At 44.8% G+C, this 19302-nt stretch overlaps 1 protein-coding gene across 1 annotated transcript in view; it reads left to right on the top strand.

Moving 5' to 3' along the window:
- Window positions 1-19302, top strand: part of DPYSL3 (dihydropyrimidinase like 3) — a 118015-nt gene that overhangs the window by 76584 nt on the left and 22129 nt on the right. The window contains exons 2-6 of the mRNA XM_055557401.1: window positions 2570-2658; window positions 7631-7815; window positions 10497-10661; window positions 12699-12760; window positions 13832-13912. Of these exons, the coding sequence (XP_055413376.1) occupies window positions 2570-2658; window positions 7631-7815; window positions 10497-10661; window positions 12699-12760; window positions 13832-13912 (582 nt within the window). The remainder of the gene's footprint in view (window positions 1-2569; window positions 2659-7630; window positions 7816-10496; window positions 10662-12698; window positions 12761-13831; window positions 13913-19302) is intronic.

The following is a 19302-nucleotide window of genomic DNA, read 5'->3' as shown; positions in this document are numbered from 1 at the left end:
TGACTGAACAACAAGAGATGGGCCCCAGGAAATGAGCTAAAAAGATCAAAAGACACATAGTTCTAAGCCCAGAGGAGCCTGTGGTGTAGCCAGGAGACCATTAAACAGTAAACCAATTCTTGTGGAATAGTATCATTGTTTCAGCTACAGTGGAACACCTAAAATTTGCTGGAAAGTCAGGTAATACATCTTGGAGTAAAAACCCTTTGAGGCTTAACAAAAGAGAGGATGGTTGTCAATGGCAGGTGACCACAGGAGACAGCAGAGAGAATGGCTCTGCAAAGGCTTAGTGGCCAGAGGGCCATAGGTGGCAAGAACTGCACATTCTTTCTTTTGCCACCATATATGTAGAGCTGATGGTAAAGAATCCGCCTGCCAATCTGGGGGACACCAGAGATGAGGGTTTGATCCCTGGGGCAGGAAGATCCCCGAGAGGAGGGCATGGCAACCCACTCCAGTATTCTTGCCTAGAGAATCCCCAAGCCTGGAGGGCTACAATCCATGGGGTCGCAAAGAGCTGGACACGACTGAGCGACTAACACACACACACACACACACACACATTGGTAAAACATGTGATAGAAACGAGGGTGGACGTGCTGACAGAGGGCAGCTCACGAGGGGCTTGGAGGCGGTGTGTGGTGGGAGTTTGTATTTGACCTCATTAGTGCATTTTCTTTGCCACGTATGTAAGTTTTTTCTCAACATCTCATTGATGTGTATCTTTTTTAAAAAAATCCTTCCCCCGACAGTACTGCATGATGAAATTGCTTCTTCTCACGCAATACCTTGGAAGCAGGAGAGACTCAGCAATAATTGGCTATATCCCCAGTGGAGCCCTAGCTTCAATTCTCATCTTCTGGCCCTGTCCACAGTCTTTGATTTCAGAAGCCAGAAGTCAGTCTGTTTGTGGGGCAGCCTTCTCCGTAAAGCCTAGGTCCCTTTTGAAAGCCCTGTCTCACCAGTGTCATCTCATGTCCTCATCAGGTCCCTCCTTGATCCCTGGGTTCCCTCCACACTGATCTATTTCAGGTTTTCAAAGAAACACTTTTCTCCCACCACAGGGCCTTTGCACACACGGTTCCCTCTGTCTGTAGTTCTCCTCCATTCCTAGCCTCTGTTTTAAAAAGCCCTGTGCCGTGCTGTGCTAAGTCACTTCAGTTGTGTCCAACTCTGTGTGACCCTATGGACTGTGACCAGCCAGGCTCCTCTATCCATGGGATTCCCCAAGAATACTGGAGTGGGTTGCCATCCGCTTCTCCAGGGAATCTTCCCCACCCAGGGATCCAGCTGGTGTCTCTTAGGTCTAACCTGCAGTGGCAGGTGGGTTCTTTACCACTGGCACCACTTGGGAAGCCCAAAAAATGGGGACAGGGGTGATGGCAAAGGTGGTCAAAAAAAGCCCCATTCCCCTTTATTTGTGATGCTTGACACAATTTTACATTGTTTTACTTATTCTGGTGACTTTATTGCCAGACTTCCGCTTTAAGTTCCATCAAGCCAGGGACCTGGTGTGGTTCATTCCCTGCCACATCCTTACCACCTATTTAATAAGAAAAGGTTAGATACCTGTTTGCTGAGTGAGTGGATGTGTGGACGATGAGTGGATGAGTGGATGGATGGGTGGGTGTAGTTGAACTCTGTATGTTGAATTCGTAACAAACTACAGCCCACCATCGTTTATCAGGCTGCAGCTCCACTCAGCCAGGCTCCTAAGAATTCTCTTCTCCCACATGAACCCAGCAAAGCTATGTCCATCCTTCACGCTGTGCTCTAAGCTCCATTCATTTAATGGAATCTGTGATCTCTAAAGCTCACAGTGATCTGTTTCTCTCCTGACTTAGACATAAAATATATGTTTGTGTTTTGTTAATTACCTTGGAATGTCTGTGCTTTGTTTCCAGTTGGATCACTTACCCAACTTTCATTTAGTTATGACTTTTAAAAGAGACTTTTCTCATAAGAAAAGCAATAAAGAAATATATTTCAGAGAATGTGAGAAATACTGAGTGTAGTGTACTCAGTATACTGCGTGTACTGGGTTCATATATGAATCCCGCATAATTTCTTCTCCTTGAGTTATACATTCCACAATTTGTGTGCATATGTGTGCACGTATAAGCCTCCCGAATTTTAAACATAACATGATCCCCCTGTCATAAAGACTTTTCAAGGCTATTTCATTTTGTGCCTGACCCTAAGTTCTGTTTTCAAGACTTACTATTGAGTGCCAACAGAACACCAGATGGGACGCTAGACACCGAGGTAAGTGTTATCCTACTTAGTGTTATTTAGTGCTTTCTGGAGAAAGATAATATAAAGAGTAGCTGCATTTCTAAGTGGCTGTGATAGGTTGCAGAAGAAAGAAGTGAAAGAATAATTTGAGTTATGGTTAAACAAGAAAGATTGGATCCCCAAGAGACACAGCCACTCAAATACTGAGTGCCCTGAACTCACAGGCGTCTTAAGACAGTGGTTCCTGCTAAACAAGGACTTGGGAGAACCTTGGGAGACCACTCTTCTCTGAAATCTAGCTGTAAGAATAACTCCTGTTTTCCTTCTTTTCTAGAGCGACCGTCTTCTGATCAAGGGAGGCAGAATCGTCAACGATGATCAATCCTTTTATGCTGATATTTACATGGAAGATGGCTTAATAAAGTATGTATATAGGACCCTTTGCTTTATCTGTTGAACTTTCTTCGCTAGAGACTCAGAAAGAAACTTGCTTCTTTTGCTTAGTAGACCAGTGCTTCTGTGTATTTCATTTCTCCTGTTTAAAAACGCATCTTTCATTTAGCCCTTCAGTCTGGATAATCCCTTTAAAATTGGATTTTAAACTAGCCGTAGGTCACTTGGATTGCATTAATGAGTGACAAATCTGAATTCAGTCACCCAAATGATGCTACAGGCCCCTTTGGGCAAGCTGCATTGATGGGCACTCTATGTGTTGTGAAGAAGTGGGTGATGTGACCATTGTCCTTAAGATCGTTGAAAAACTCCACAAATTACAGTACCCTAAAAATATAAGGCCCAGTGTAATAGGTCCATTCCCTTCTTTAGGGGCTCTTCCTGACCTAGGGATTGAACCCAGGTCTCCTGCACGCAGGCAGATTCTTTATCTGAGCTACCAGGGAAGCCCCATAATAAATACCAAAGGAATTCAGGTAAAAATAAGTAATTTACAAGTGCATGAATGGAGAAATCCCTTCAGAGGGAGGTTTTGAGGTGGAGAGGGCATTTAGACCGAACCTTGACTTAGGTAGGACTTGGTTGGGCAGTGCACAGATAGGACAAACGTTTCAGGCCAGGTTTCCCAGTAGACACTTCAGGGATATGTAATTACTTTACAGAATGGTTTGCTATTGGATGCCTGAAAGCAGCATAGCCAGATAACCTTTATGTGCAACTTCCTTACATAGTGATCTTTTAAAAAGGATTTGACCTATACATAGCCTTTCATCACATAAAGCAGGCTGCTTCCCCACACTGATAAGACATAGTTTAGAACTAGTGTATCCAGCCCACCAAATGAGCCATCCCTGGCCTCATACAGTTTTATTTTTATATTATTCAGCTTCGTTGGCTAGCTTTAAGATTCTGGTTATAGATCGCTTACTTATCTTTGAGAACTTGGCTTAGATAAAACTTTCTTTGGGCGGACATTCCTTACCAGCCCCTAAATCTAGGAGCTTTGATGAGTTTTTTTTAAGATTTTTTTTTTTTTTAATGTGGACCATTTTTAAAAGTCTGTATTGAATTTGTTATGATATTGCTTCTGTTTTATGTTTTGGTTTTTTGGCTCTGAGGCATGTGGATCTTAGCTCCCCAATGAGGGATTAAACCCACACCACCTGCGTTAGAAGGCAAAAAACCAGGGAAGTCCCTTGATAAGTTTTTAAAATACCCCATGCTTTTATCAATCATAGCAATTCTGACACTATTAGGCCCCCTTGAGGGCAAGCACCATATTAGGTTCTTCGATATATCTACAGCACTTAACCCAGTACTTGATACATAGAGACTTTTGTAAGAGCTGCCTTTTATTGAGTATATATCATAGTGTGTGCCAGGCATTAGAGTAAATGCTTTACAGGTCTCATCTTATTTAATCTGCCAGCAATTCTATGAAGTAGGTACTCTTATTACCCTCTTTTTCAGAGGAGGATAGAGAAGAAAGAGGAACAGAGAGAGTAAATAACTTGCTAAAGATCAACATATTAATTCATTGAATGAATGAACAAATGCAAGAATGAAGATGTTCACACTTTGTGGCTTTTCCGATTTGCATACATTTTCATAATAGAAGTAGGAAAAATGGTGTTATTAGACAAGTCAACTGATGTAAAAAATACTTTCTTCAAGATATAAGCCACAATTAATTTTATATTTTTCTCTTACTAAAAAATTATTAGTGTAGTCTGCTCTCTTTGGAGCAAATGTGTTCCCTCATTTAGACATTTTCAGAGTTAGAAAAAAAAAAATTCAGTGCCTCATGCTTCTTCTTCATTCCAGAGCTCATTAATTGATCATGGAACTTTTCGTGGTTGACCCTTAAACACAGGCCCTGAATCCTTCTTTGTGCAGTGATTCAGGCATCTACTACCATAGTTGAATATATAAACTGAATCTTCTTTGCCTTCACTATTAAAATAGACTGGAAGGCCACTTGCCAAGGACATTATAGAAGGAATTTAACCAACCAATATGTGTGTTGGTGGAGAGAACGGTGTATAAACATGATTTTCATCTAATCCTATAATTTGATATATCTTCAGCAACTTTCTTAACCCATAGAACTTTGAAACAGAAATCATTCCTTTCAGTTTTTACAGAGTTGTGTGCCTGTGAGGGTTGATGGAGTGCCTGCTGTGTGCAAAGCAGCTGTCTCAGGCCATGGACCTGTGCTGTGTCACATGCCATGGTAGAGTCATTGGAAACCAAGTCAACTCTCTTCCCCCAGGGACCTGACAATCTTTTAGGGGAAATGATATGTTTGTCCATACAAAGCACATGACATTACCTAATAATATCAATGTGTGTGTGTGTGTCCCCAGTCACTCAGTCATATCCAACTCTTTATGACCCCATGGACCGTAGCCCGCCAGGCTCCTCTGTCCATGGGATTTCCCAGGCAAGAATACTGGAGTGGTTTGCCATTTCCTCCTCCAGGGAATCTCCCCAATTCAGGGATGGAACCCACATCTCCTGCATTGGCAGGCAGATTCTTTACCACTGAGCTACCAGAGAAGCCCAATAATATCAATATCATGCATTAAATTAGTAGAGTAGATGAGATCCAGAGGAACAAGAGGACTATGTGAGATTATAACATTATAGTTATAATGTTATAACTTTATAACAGCTGATATTTATTGAATTTTTATGTGTTTTACAGGGTTCTATGGGCTTAACACAAATTAATCTATACAATAGACCTATGAAGAAGGCTTTTTTTAAAATTACATCTTACAGATGAAGGAATTGAGACATGGTGAGGTTAAGTTACTTGGGCTAAATCATAAAGTGAGCATTAGCAGAACCACAGTTGTGAAACCAGGGGAACCCACATGCAGGGCAGAGCCACACTCTTCAGTACTAGGCCTGGCTGTCAGTAGAAACTTGACCAAGGAGGGGAGATGGAAGCTAAGCCTTCAAGGATTAATATGACCTTGATTGGCTCAGTGGAGAAAAGTGGGGGAAAGCATTTCTCTTTGAGACTAGGTATTATACCAGTTGTCAAAAATGGGTGGAAACGTGCCTACATAGACACACCCAAAAGAGGCAACTCTTCCCGCTCTTGGTTCTCAATTCCCTCAGAGGTGAATCAGTGAGGGAGGGAAATGGGAACACTTGCCAGTATCTGGACTAGAATGGAATTACCATCAAGGCTGCATTTTTTCCACAGTGTGTTTTGAATTGTGGTAACTCTGGAATGGCCCAGTGGTGATGTGGTAAGGGTGAAATCTTAGGGATGTCGGAAAGCTTAATTTTAGTTGTAGAACTTACATTTTGTCAAACCAGTGGAAGACTTCTTACTACCCCAAGAGAATGTCTTTCTTGGCTGGGTATAAACAAAAGCAGAAAGTGTTCATGCCACTGGCAGCGGGTCCATGTGTCTGCAAGGTAGGAGATGGTTCATAATAATGTAGATCCTCATGAGTCTTAAGTCTGCCTGGAATTAACTGGATGTTTATATCAAGGATGTGAACTGAACATTTTTGGTTTATGAGGTTACATTGTGCTAAGGGTAGTTGTATTTGTCACGTGTCTTGTGTGCACTTGGCCTACTCATTGGCTTCCTCCCCACCCCAATTTGCCCCTCTCTGCCTCTCTGAGATGCTCTGAAGCTTCTTGGGCGAAGCTGTGTCTGGTGGAGGTGATCATAGTCCACTTCCTTGGCTTGAAGCTTCTCCTGAGCTGCTGACCGCACAGAAGCAGCTGGCGTAGGCATTTGCATCTTTGGCTTCCTCTGCCATCGGTTGTGATTGATAGATGAGCTATCAGGGAAGGATGGACTTGGGAGTGGGAATGGACTTGGGAACGCCCTAGACATACTCCATTTGTCGTTAGGAGCACAGATGAACCCATTTAGATAGCACAGTTCATGCACCTGTTCTTTAAAATGATTCTTTACCACCTCCTTCAATCTCTTCTAACAGTTCATTATTTTACAGCTGTTCAATCCTTCTGCAAATGTTCTTCCTGACCCTTGAATAAAGAGCTAAATGAAAATAAAAACACTGGGTTTCCCTGGTAGCTCAGCTAGTAAAGAATCTACCTGCAATGCAGGAGGCCCTGGTTTGATTCCTGGGTTGGGAAGATCTCCTGGAGAAGGAATAGGCTACCCACTCCAGTATTCTTGGGCTTTCTTGTGGCTCAGATGGTAAAGAATCTGCCTGCAATGTGGGAGACCTGGGTGTGATCCCTGGGTTGAGAAGATCCCCTGGAGGAGGGCATGGCAATCCACTCCAGTATTCTTGCCTGGAGAATCCCCATGGATAGAGGAGCCTGGTGTGCTGCAGGACTTGGTGTTGAAAAGAGTTAGACACAACTGAGTGACTAAGCACACACAGTAAAAACATTTATTAAAATATTTATTACACAGCCTATAGTCCAGCCACAGTCAAACCCAGGACACATGGTCTCACCAAACACCATACTGGATTGTTTTATGTCTATAAAAATTGCTTTCTGGATGGAGCTAGAGATTATCATACTAAGTGAAGTAATTCAGACAGAGAAAGACAAGTACCATATGATATCACTTGTATGTGGAATCTAAAAAATGATTCAAACAAACTTATTTACAGAACAGAATCTGACTCATGGACAGAAAACAAACTTATGGTTACCAAAGGGGAAAGAGGGGAAGGGATAAATTAGGAATTGGGGTTAACATACGCACTACTATGTATAAAATAGAAAAAAAACAAGGTCCTGCTGGTTAACACATATTCATTGTCTTATAATAAAAAATGTTTTATTATTTGTTTCTAGATTGCTACGCTGGTGAATCACTTGGAAAGACTACTTTGATAAACATAGGTTACAACTTTTAAAATCCTTATAATACCATGTTTGTCTTGGAAGTCCTTCTTTTAAATTGCTGGTTGTTTCCCTGTCTCACCAGGCAAATTGGAGACAATCTGATCGTCCCTGGAGGAGTGAAGACCATCGAGGCCAATGGGAAGATGGTGATCCCTGGAGGTATTGATGTCCACACTCACTTCCAGATGCCATACAAAGGCATGACCACAGTGGATGACTTCTTCCAAGGGACCAAGGCTGCCTTAGCAGGGGGCACCACCATGATCAGTAAGTCCCACAAATTTACACACTCTTGGAAAGCGTGCTAGGGGTCCTAAGAAGTGAGTTTAACTAATATGTTAACCGCAGTGCTCTCTGGTGGTAACTCATATACTTACCCTCAATTCAGCGAATAGACTTTATGTCTGACAAGACCTGAGAAAAGCTGGTTATAGAGAGGACACTGGCAGCTTCTGTAACCGCATAAAGCGACACAGGAGGCTCATCACCTTGAAAGCAGCATACTCTCTGTCTGCCTTAGAGCAGGGGCTGAGTATGCCATGGGTGGGGAATCAGCACTTAGCATCTCTGGGCCAGACCCTGGGGAAAGTGGACTTGAAAAGCTGTGGACCTTGGGCAAAAGGTGATCTCAGAACTTCCCGCTTGGGTGTGAGGCAGGAGGGGCAGAGGGTATGAGCAGAGCAGTGCAAACACAGCTGAGAAGTATCCCAGAGAGAATGACAGTGAGACGGGTAGTTCTTGAGAACTTAGGAGGCTTCAGTGGTGGTTCGTGTTATTTGGTCTGTGCTGTATTGTGACCAATTCATAGCTTTAAGATTGGGCAAGCCAGGGAGTTGTTTCCCTTACTTTGTTTTTCTGGTGACTTTTGCAATTCCAAAGAAACCTAGGAAGTTGCATGCCGTTGGATTACTGAAGAGATAGCATTCCAGGGCACTCGTTCCTGTCCCAAAGAAGTTCCAGTGAACTGGCCCCAGCCCAGCCCTGGCCCCCAGCTTGATCAGCAGGAGCACTGTTACCACCCAAGAAATATACATCCACCCAAGAAATCAGAATAGCCTGAGTCGTAGACTTAATCACCGTCTTTTGCTTCCTTTCTACGGGAGCAGTAGTAGGGTTCAGCTTCAGCTAGGGGCGTGGAAACCCAGGAAAATGGCATCAGGGCCATAAAAGGTGCATTTCTGGGAGCCTGAAGCCTTTGTCCAGCCAGGGGAAAGAAGCCAGCTGAGTTCTCAGCAGCTGCCTGCCTACAAAGGCTCTGGTGCAGGTCCAGACACAATAACACAGCTCCAGGCCTCTGCTTTCAGATAAGTGCACTTGGGCTGCCTGTGCTAGAAGGCTGAGGAAATGAGTGATCTTGGCCTGGCTTTCTGCCATCTGGCCGAGGAGCTGGACCTGTTCAGAGTCCTAGACATATGCATTAGGCTTGGGCTTCTGCATTAGGCAGGGAGCAGGAGGAAAGTCAGAGCTCCACATGAAAAGAGAGGAAAGCATGTGAGAATCACAGAAGTGTCTGTGTCCTTTCTAGATAATTAAACACCCTAAGTATGCAAAACACACACACACACACACAAAACAACACATAAATCTCACCTCACTGTCAGTTTGGCTGTATTAGTTTTTCTGTTTAAGAAAAATAGGTTCATTAGTTAATATGTCATGGATGTCTTTCCATTCATTTATTTTTATTCTACTGAATTTTAAACGGACTTATGACATCCATTTTATGAAGGTATCATGATTTATGTATTTAACTAAGCTTTCCTATTGTAAAACTTTGTTTCCAGCTTTTCACTTGCATAAATATGTGAATAGTGGCAAATATCCTGAGGACCCAGATTTTGTGTTCAGGGATATTTATCTCCTGAAGGATAATTTTTAGGCACAGGAATAAGTGTTGAGTTTAAGGTGTGAAAAACGTCAAGGATTTTGAAACACATTTCGAAATTGTTCTTAGGAAAGTTGTTTCAGTTCACACTTTCTCTCAACTGACATGGGGAGCAATTCAAGTGTAACGTTTGTCTGACCCTTACCAGCATTACTGGTGTAAATGTTATTCTTTTTAAAAACATCGTCCACTATGGCAGGTACTGCAAGAGATGGTTTGGGCCTCGGAGAAACTGCGTTCTTTTTATTTATTTGTTTATTTAGCTTAGTCAGGCATTTGGTACCTTCCTTGCGGCACACGGACTCTACCGGCGGCTCGTGGGCTCACTGTTGCAGTGTGCGGGCTTAGTTGCTGTATGGCGTGTGGGATCTTAGTTCCCCAACCAAGAATCAAACCCGTGTCCCCTGCATTGAGAGATGGATTCTTAACCCACTGGACCACCAGGGAAGCCCCAGAAACTGTATCTTTGATGAGAAGTTTGCATGAAAGTAAGATCTGCGGGCTAAGCATCAGGTTCACTTACCTGACACCAGCTCTTTCCTACGGCAGTAGGTGTGAAAATGTCACTGTCCAGTGGCCTGACATAACTCTAAAGACCCTCCTTCTGGCCTTAGAGGGAAGGAGTCCAACTTTGATCACCAGCAGTAACTCCCAGTTACTGGCAATAATGGCACATAGTAGGAGCTCATCAGGTGATAGCTAACATTTATTGAGCACTTACTATGTGCCAGGCATCATGTGAAGCCCTTTCCATGCTTTTTCCCATTTAATCTCTTCACAGACTTAGAGGGAAGGGAGTGGTATCCCCGTCCCCAACTCCACATTGAAGGATGAGAAAACCAAAGTTTAGAGAAGCTAGTCATTTGCCCAGGATCACATAGCTAAGTAACGGTTGAATCATCAGCAACCGCCATTGAAACCACCCAGGACCCCTTTCTGAGGTTAACCCTATGCTCAAGAGATAGAGACTGTGCCATTGTAGCTAAGCAAACAGGACAGACCTGTACAGAGGGGACCAAAGGCTGTGTTGGTGAGTCGCCCATGTTGGGCCTCTCTTGTCCAGTTGACCATGTGGTGCCTGAGCCCGAGTCCAGCCTGACGGAGGCTTATGAGAAGTGGCGGGAGTGGGCCGATGGCAAGAGCTGCTGCGACTACTCCTTACACGTGGACATCACCCACTGGAACGACAGCGTCAAGCAGGAGGTGCAGGGCCTCATCAAGGACAAAGGTGAGTGTGGACACACCCTCCTCCCTTCCCCCTTGTCTGTCTTTCTCATGCTCTCCACTCACTAGGTTGCAGGGAACCTTGAGCATGAATGCTGGATGGAGTGGTATCTCTGTGAACCAGGCACTTTATGCCATCCTACTTATTCCTTACAGGATCCCCGTGAGATAGGAATCATTATCTTTCCAGATGGAGAACCTGGGGTTCAGAATAAGTAGCCCAGGATCATAGAGCTAGTAAGCAGTAGATCTCCCCAAAGTCCATTCTCTGAATCCCCATGTAATACTGCCCATTGTACAGATGGAGAAACTGAGATCAGGAGAGGTCACAGCTTGTACATATGCACTTAGAAACTGAGAAATTTTTAATGTCTATCATTTTTAGTCCGAATATCCAAACGTTACTCTTATACAACAAGAGCATCCTCAGAAAAGGCTAAGACATTTCTGGGAAGAAAGATGTGTTCATAGAAGCTTAAATCATGTGTGTGTGTGTGTGTTCATGTCCTCTCCATGAGTACATGATGTAGGCTCCCATCGTCTTTTTACACTCTTCTGTGTTCTGCTGGTCAGTTGTTTCACACATGCACCAGCCCCCGTACGTGCACACAGACGTGCATTGTACTGGGCATCCTAAGCGGGCCTGGAGGACCTGCGGGAGCAGGAGGAATGGCCTCTGCTGAATAGCCAGGGCAGAAGGAGGCAGACCCGTGCAGAGAGATAGGATAAATGCCACAAGATGCAGAAGATTGTCGTAACAGTAATGGTATAAGACTAATTATAATACATCTTAGTGCTAAGTCCTCATACTATGATACTGGTACTAATACTAATATTATAAAAAATGCTAATTTTATAATACAGTTCTCAGCGAGCAGTCTGGATGCAAAGGCCAGGAGTGCAGTGGAAGGCAGTGTGCTGGGGTGAGGGGAAGGAATGACCTCTCAAGGAAGGAGCTCTCCATGCACTTTCCCCTCCCAGCCTCAAATTCTGCCCAGTCCTAGCTGATTCGGAGGGTGAGGTTAACCTCTTCCCACTCTTGTGTCTCCTTCCACACCGTGCATCTCAACTAGGGTAGAAAAGTGAATGGATTTGATACTACCGAGGCTTGTGAGAAGGGTCGTGTTGGGAAAACTGCCCTGAGTTGTACTCCTCTGGGTGGGGAAGTTCTCAGATTATAGTCTGCTTTTGGCCTGGAGCACTCTAGGCTGAAGTGACCCTCATGGTTGGAGACCAAAGTTACTCTCCTTTCCTCAGAATGACTCTATTCCCCAGTCCTACCTATTTCTGTAAAATAATTTATGAATAGTGTATTTGGAGGGAGAAATTAAATGGCTCTTTCCTTTTTACCCTGATGACTTAGGTATGTAAGCCCAGGTTGAACCTTGATTTTTGCACATTAGCTCTGTTAGTTCCCTGGGGACTGGCTCTAGATCTCAGTTCTGTCTCAGACCCAACACCCTGCCCAGGCCTGGTAGAGAGCTGACATTCACAAAGAGCAAAATCAACTGATCCCAGGAGGTCACATATGCCAGATAAGGGCTCTTATGTGTTATCTCATAACATAACTCATAAGAGCTCTGCATGTGTTATCTCATTTAAAGTTTCCAACCACCTTATGAAGCAGGATGGTGTTTCATAATAATGGAAATTATTTTTCCATTTTACAGACAAGGAAACCGAGGCTCAAGAGGTTAGAATGTCGTGTCACTTCTAGTGAGTGTACACAACTGGTGTGCTGCAGTGATTCTCAACACTCTGCTGCCCTGAGCAGTGTTCTGGCTTGTTGACTCTCTGGTCTGGGAACAGTGTAGGGCAAGGCAGAAAAGAGGTGCAGAAGAAGAGACCAGACTGCTATGACGTCATAGGAATTGTCAGTTTTTCAGAATAGAGGGCATAGAGAAATGCTCTTGGAGGATGGGATGTGTCCACTCTGCACAGGGTGGGGGCCTGTGGTGCTCTCAGGGCGGGAAGCACAGGATGCAATGAGATGATGATCACAATGTCCTCCTCCTATCTCCCCTCCCCTCCTCTCTTGCAGGGGTGAACTCCTTCATGGTTTACATGGCCTACAAGGACTGGTATCAAGTGTCCAACACAGAGGTAACAACCCACCGTGTGTGGTTTGGGGTCTCTGGATGGGTTTCCTGTGGTGGCCGGTGACCTTGGCTATTGGCACGTGAGTCACTGTGGTTCGTGTGGGAGAACGCTGGGCAAGACAGCTTCTTGAAGTCCTCACCGTCCATGCTACGTTTGCAGTAAGGTAGCAGGCAGGGTGCCAGGGGCAAGGCAGACTGGGAGCTAGAATTTCCACTGGGAGCAACTTTCTTAAAAGGACAAGAGGAAGGGTGTGTCTAAATCTCCATCTACCCAACAAATTCTACGCCTCTCGGGAATTCAGGGAGAGTATAAGTGCTCAGCCTTGCAGGATAAAGGAGGGCCATCTGCTCTTTGGGCTCATCATACCAGCTTGCCTTTGACTTTCTTCCTATGAAATGCATGGGGTGTGCTTGTTTTAGACAAACCTTAACTTCTCAGAAGAAATGCAAAACATGAATTCCCATACTTCCCAGCAAGGAGATGAAGAGTGGTCTGCCCTGAAAGGCTAAGAGATAGAGATTTCAGCTTTTGAGTTCGCTTCTGGCTGGCTGCAGTGCCTGTAGGGAGTGTTAAGAAGGATTTTGAAGCACTATCCGAACTTAGTGGGAAATAATTCCATTTAAAGTGTGTGCAGGAGACAGTGGGGTTAGTATCACTTTGTTAAGTGTTCTCCCTGTCTGCCTAGGAGACATGACAGGTTTTCCTTCCATAGACAGTTTCCTAAAGTTCCTTTGGACTAGCTCTCCTCTTTGGTCTCTTTGGTGATGCATGTTTTAGTCTGTATGTCTACCCCGGTCACTTATTTCCTTTGGTTGATCCCATTTATTTTATTATTTTAATTATTTACTTATTTTGGCTGCATTGGCTCTTAGCTGTGGCATGTGGGATCTAGTTCCCTGACCGGGGATGGAACTCAGGTCCTCTTCATCGGGAGTGAGGAGGCTTGCCTAGTGGACCACCAGGGAGGTCCCAACCCCATTTATTTTAGCTCCCGCTCTAGTTATGGGCCTGTGCACACGGTTAACTAAAAGCATGGTGTCCTGTGAAGGTGACAAAGCCTCATTTCTGTTTCAGCTGTATGAGATCTTCACGTGTCTGGGAGAGCTGGGGGCCATCGCTCAGGTGCACGCTGAGAATGGGGACATCATCGCCCAGGTAACAAGGCGCGGCTCCTCAGGAGAGCATCTACTTCCCATTTATTTTCTCATTTCTTCAGTGTTGCCAGAGCTCTCAAGCTCTAAACTCTCCTAAGCACTGTGCTAAAAACAGAACCTGGCCTCAAGGACCTCACAGTCTAGGAGGAGGAAGTATGACAGTAAATAGACAAGCAAGGGAGGAAGTATCAATGGAAGATGCTAATAAAGTGTTCTGGGAACCAGGGCAGACTTCCTGGCAGAGGAGGTTCTCACATTGGGCCTTTTGGTGGGAGAGCATCGCTTATCTGTTTTGAAAGTGAGTCAGAGCTACATGACACGCTCTGTCCTAAACAAAAACTCTTAAGACAGCGTTTCTCAGAAGCCGGAAATCTGATCCAGGACTGCGTTACTCCTGGCCTTAGAAAATGAAGAATTTATGTCTTGTGGGGATCAGACGTCCCACTGGTTTCCTAGAAATCATATTGAGCAACCCGAGGAAAGAGTGATGAAAGCAAGACCCCAAGGCCCAAACTGATCATTTGTAAGGAAGTAGAAAGCACTTCTGTCTCCATCTCCTGGGGTGCTTAATGGGCTCAATGCACAGATGTGTCTTCGCCAGGGTTCTGTTTATCTCAGAAGTGTTCAGGGTTGGCTTCCGCTAGGAGGAAGCGGCCAGCAAGGAGTGCCAGCTCTCTCAGTCCATTTGATAACATTAACAGCAAGAGTGCTTTATTCATTCTTCCTGAGAGTGTTCCCGAGTACTCTGTGCCAGGCACTAGGCTCTAGAGGGAGTCAGCACAGAGGCAAGCCAGCATTCTTGAGTGCTCGGGCTGTGCTGTAGAGGTTGTCCAGGACGTGGCGAATGTGGTCAGGAGGGGTGTGGGGGCATGTTGAGACCCACCCTCATCTCAGCTTCTGCCACAGGTCCCATTGGACAGCACTTACTGCTGTGTGTCGGGCCCTGGTCAGGGCTCTTGTGTGTTCCCATCCAGGTCTTCACCCAACCCTTTCAAGATGGCACCAGCCTCCCCCCACTTCTATAGATGAGAACGCTGAGGCTCTGAAGGGTGAGGTCACCAGCCCAGGGACCACAGCTAGTAACTGAGAGAACTTAGTCTTAGCCTTTCAGGGGGTATGCCTCTGTGGGCATCTCTACCCAGAGATGGAGAGAAGGTGCCCCTCCACCCATCCAGCTGCAGGCTCCTGAAGAGACCAGCACCCGAGCTGTGCAGGCTGCGGCTGTCAGGCTTTCAGACTCTGTTGTCTCTCCAGGGGAGAACGTGAGCTCAGCATGCAGTTTCCACTCCCTTATGACCAATGAGGCTAATTAGTTGGGCCCCTGACAGCCTTCTCCCATGCCCCCCACACACCCAGATAATGAAGTCACTTTCCAAGGAGGCTCCAAATGCCTTGCTCCCGTGGGAGGCATCCCAGAGGTGTTGGACCTGTCACTTCTCTCCTCCCCATCCTCCAAGGTTTCAGGGGAGCAGCCAGATGCCCCAGCCTTCCCTCCAGATTCCCTTGCAGCCAGACTCCCTGCTTCTTCATGCTTGACTCTGTGGAGGCAGACGGGCTCCAACTCTCAGCCCCTTTCCAGCTTTCTCTGTGGCTTCTGAGCACAGAAGTGACTCTGGTGTTCCCCACCCACACCCTTACCCCACCTTGGGAAGATCTGTTCTCCTCAGGAAAAGAATAAGGGCATTTTTTTCCCCCATTGGAATGAGTTTCTCATGTGTGTTTATTAAATTCAGCTCAAGGTGAAAGATTTATCACCTTGTTTAAATGGAGGCAGCTGCTGTGCTCAGAGCTTCTTGCTGCACTTTATGCAAAGTGACTAATGAGCGAGAAGAAATATTGCCTATGGGTACCAATAAGAGACATTTTCAAAAGTTTCAATAGCATCTTTAGCCAATCATCCAGCAAATACCTACTGAATGCCTACTATGTGCCAAGCCTTGGAAAGGGAAGGTGAAAAAGACAGGGTCCTTTTCTTCGTGGAGCAACCGAAACTGTGATGTAATTATAGTGGTGATCAGTACCTCAAAGAGCCCACACGTCCCCCACTCACATCAGGTGGCATCCATGGGCCTTTACAGGCTATTCTTAACCATCAGGCTGTAGGGACCCCATGGTTTTGGGAATAGGTCATCCCAATGAGAACAGTGCTCTAGAATCAACTGTGGAGCTTAAAGAATGATCTCTGGGATTCTCTGAGCTCCAGAGATCCTGAGTGGGGAGGTCCAAGCAGAAGTCAGTCAAGTGTATCCTGGAAAAATTGGCTTGGTGATGGGAGTGCTCAGAGACCATTGCTCGAGCACGTTTCATCCTGTGTATTGTCCTAACACTTTTGGACAAGGTAGGAGTGAGGGTGTTGTGTGAGACAGAAGATCCTTAGTTGAGCATCTCATCCCTTGTGTGGCTTCACGAAACAGTTCAGAGTCAAAACCCACCAGAGTTGGGAAGAAGAAATTGTATTCAGTCCAAGCTTTGATGGGAAGGAAGAATGAAAAGTGGAGGTGCTCTGCTGGCAATGTCAGCCTCTGACCTTTTGTCAAATTCTGTAGAGCTGGAAGCAGTGACCATTTTAATGCATCTTACTTTCTCCAACTCCCTAAAATATTTAAGTGAATAAAAACATAAAAAAACAAAAAGTGTTCTTTTCCAGGGAGAAGGAATCCCTTCCTTTCTAAGCATCTCATAGTTTCTGGATGAGATACAGCCTTGTTCAGCTCACTCCTTCCTTTATCTCCTGTGGCACCAGCACGAGGTTCCTAGGAACTGGCCTCCGTGCTTGAGCATGAATGTCTGCAAAAATGCAGCTCTGCTGCTGAGGACTGGTGCCAGCTCCAATTAACCTAGCCATCTGCTTCTGCCAGAAAGCCAGCCAAGTCTGAGGAATTTAGCCATCAGTGACAAGGGGTAGAGAGATCCACACCCTAGTTAAATAGAATTTGACCAAAAGGCTAAGTCAGGTAATGCTGTATTTAGAGGCATTATTTTGTCTGGTTAAATGCTGAATCTGCTTATTGTAACCATCCATTTGAAGCATGAGAGTCTGAGGGGCTTATTAAAATGCAGAATCTTAGATTCTACCTTGTATATTCTGACTGGGGAGGCCTGGGTAGAGCAGACATCTGCACTTTTACAAAAGCAGCGCAGGCGGTGGGTGGGCCATCTTTAGGTTAGACTATTCCAGCATCATTTTTTCAAGCCTCAATTCAGTTCAGTCGCTCAGTCGTGTCTGACTCTTTGTGACCCCATGGACTGCAGCGCACCAGCCTTCCCTGTCCATCACCAGCTCCCAGAGCTTGCTTAAACTCGTGTCCATTGAGTCGGTGATGCCATCCAACCATCTCATCCTTCGTTGTCCTCTTTGCCTCCCATCTTCAATCTTTCCCAGCATCAGGGTCTTTTCCAGTGAGGCAATTCTTCCCATCATGTGGCCAGAGTATTACAGTTTCAGCTTCAGCATCAGTCCTTCCAGTGAATATTCAGGACTGATTTCCTTTAGGATAGACTGGTTTGATTTCCTTGCAATCCAAAGGACTCTCAAGAGTCTTCTCCAACACTACAGTTCAAAGGCATCAATTCTTAAGCACTCAGCTTTCTTTATAGTTCAACTCTCACATCCATACATGACTACTGGAAAAACCACAGCTTTGACTAGATGGACCTTTGTTGGCAAAGTAATGTCTCTGCTTTTCAATATGCTGTCTAGGTTGGTCACAGCTTTTCTTCCAAAGAGTAAGCGTCTTTTAATTTCATGGCTGCAGTCACCATCGGCAGTGATTTTGGAGCCCCAAAAATAAAGTCTGTCACTGTTTCCATTGTTTCCCCCATCTATTTGCCATGAAGTGATGGGACTGGATGCCATGATTTTAGTTTTCTGAATGTTGAGTTTTAACCCTACTTTTTCTCTCCTTTCACTCTCATCAAGAGGCTCTTTAGTTCTTTGCTTCCTGCCCTAAGTGTGGTGTCATCTGCATATCTGAGGTTATTGATATTTCTCCCAGCAATCTTGATTCCAGCTTGTGCTTCATCCAGTCCATCATTTCTCCTGATGTACTCTGCATATAAGTTAAATAAGCAGGGTGACAATATACAGCCTTGATGTACTCCTTTTCCTATTTGGAACCAGTCTGTTGTTCCATGTCCAGTTCTAACTGTTGCTTCATGACCTGCATACAGATTTCTCAAGAGGCAGGTCAGGTGGTCTGGTATCCCCATCTCTTTCAGAATTTTTCCACAGTTTGTTGTGGTCCACACAGTCAAAGGCTTTGGCACAGTCAATAAAGCAGAAACAGATGTTTTTCTGGAACTGTCTTGCTTTTTCAATGATCCAACAGATGTCGGCAGTTTGATCTCTGGTTCCTCTGCCTTTTCTAAATCCAGCTTGAACATCTGGAAGTTAATGGTTCATGTATTGCTGAAGCCTGGCTTGGAGAATTTTGAGCATTGCTTTGCTAGCGTGTGAGATGAATGCAATTGTGCAGTAGTTCGAGCATTCTTTGGCATTGCCTTTCTTTGGGATTGGAATGAAAACTGACCTTTTCCAGTCCTGTGGCCACTGCTGAGTTTCCCAAACTTGCTGGCATATTGAGTGCAGCACTTTCACAGCATCCTCTTTTAGGATTTGAAATAGCTCAACTGGAATTCCATCACCTCTATTAGCTTTGTTCGTAGTGATGCTTCCTAAGGCCCACTTGACTTCTCATTCCAGGATGTCTGGTTCTAGGTGAGTAATCACATCATCGTGGTTATCTGGGTCATGAAGATCGTTTTTGTATAGTTCTTCTGTGTATTCCTGCCACCTCTTCTTAATATCTTCTGCTTCTGTTAGGTCCATACCATTTCTGCCCTTTATTGTGCCCATCTTCATATGAAATAGTCCCTTGGTATCTCTAATTTTCTTGAAGAGATCTCTAGTCTTTCCCATTCTATTGTTTTCCTCTGTTTCTTTGCATTGATCCCTGAGGAAGGCTTTATTATCTCTCCTTGCTATTCTTTGGAACTCTGCATTCAAATGGGTTTATCTTTCTTTTTCTCCTTTGCCTTTTGCTTCTCTTCTTTTCACAAATGCTTGTAAGTACTCCTCAGACAACCATTTCGCCTTTTTGCATTTCTTTTTTCTTGGAGATGGTCTTGATCACTGCCTCCTGTATAATGTCACAAACCTCCGTCCATAGTTCATCAGGCACTCTGTCTATCAGATCTAATCCCTTGAATCTATTTCTGACTTCCACTGTGTCATCATAAGGGATTTGATTACATCATACCATTACTAGTGGTTTTCCCTACTTTCTTCAATTTAAGTCTGAATTTGGCAATAAGGAGTTCATGATCTGAGCCACAGTCAGCTCCCAGTCTTGTTTTTGCTGGATGAATAGAGCTGCTCCATCTTTGGCTGCA

Source organism: Bubalus kerabau, chromosome 1 (assembly GCF_029407905.1).
Source record: "Bubalus kerabau isolate K-KA32 ecotype Philippines breed swamp buffalo chromosome 1, PCC_UOA_SB_1v2, whole genome shotgun sequence".
NCBI classification, from domain to species: Eukaryota; Metazoa; Chordata; class Mammalia; order Artiodactyla; family Bovidae; genus Bubalus; species Bubalus kerabau.
This window is presented reverse-complemented; position numbering and strand designations above follow the sequence as displayed.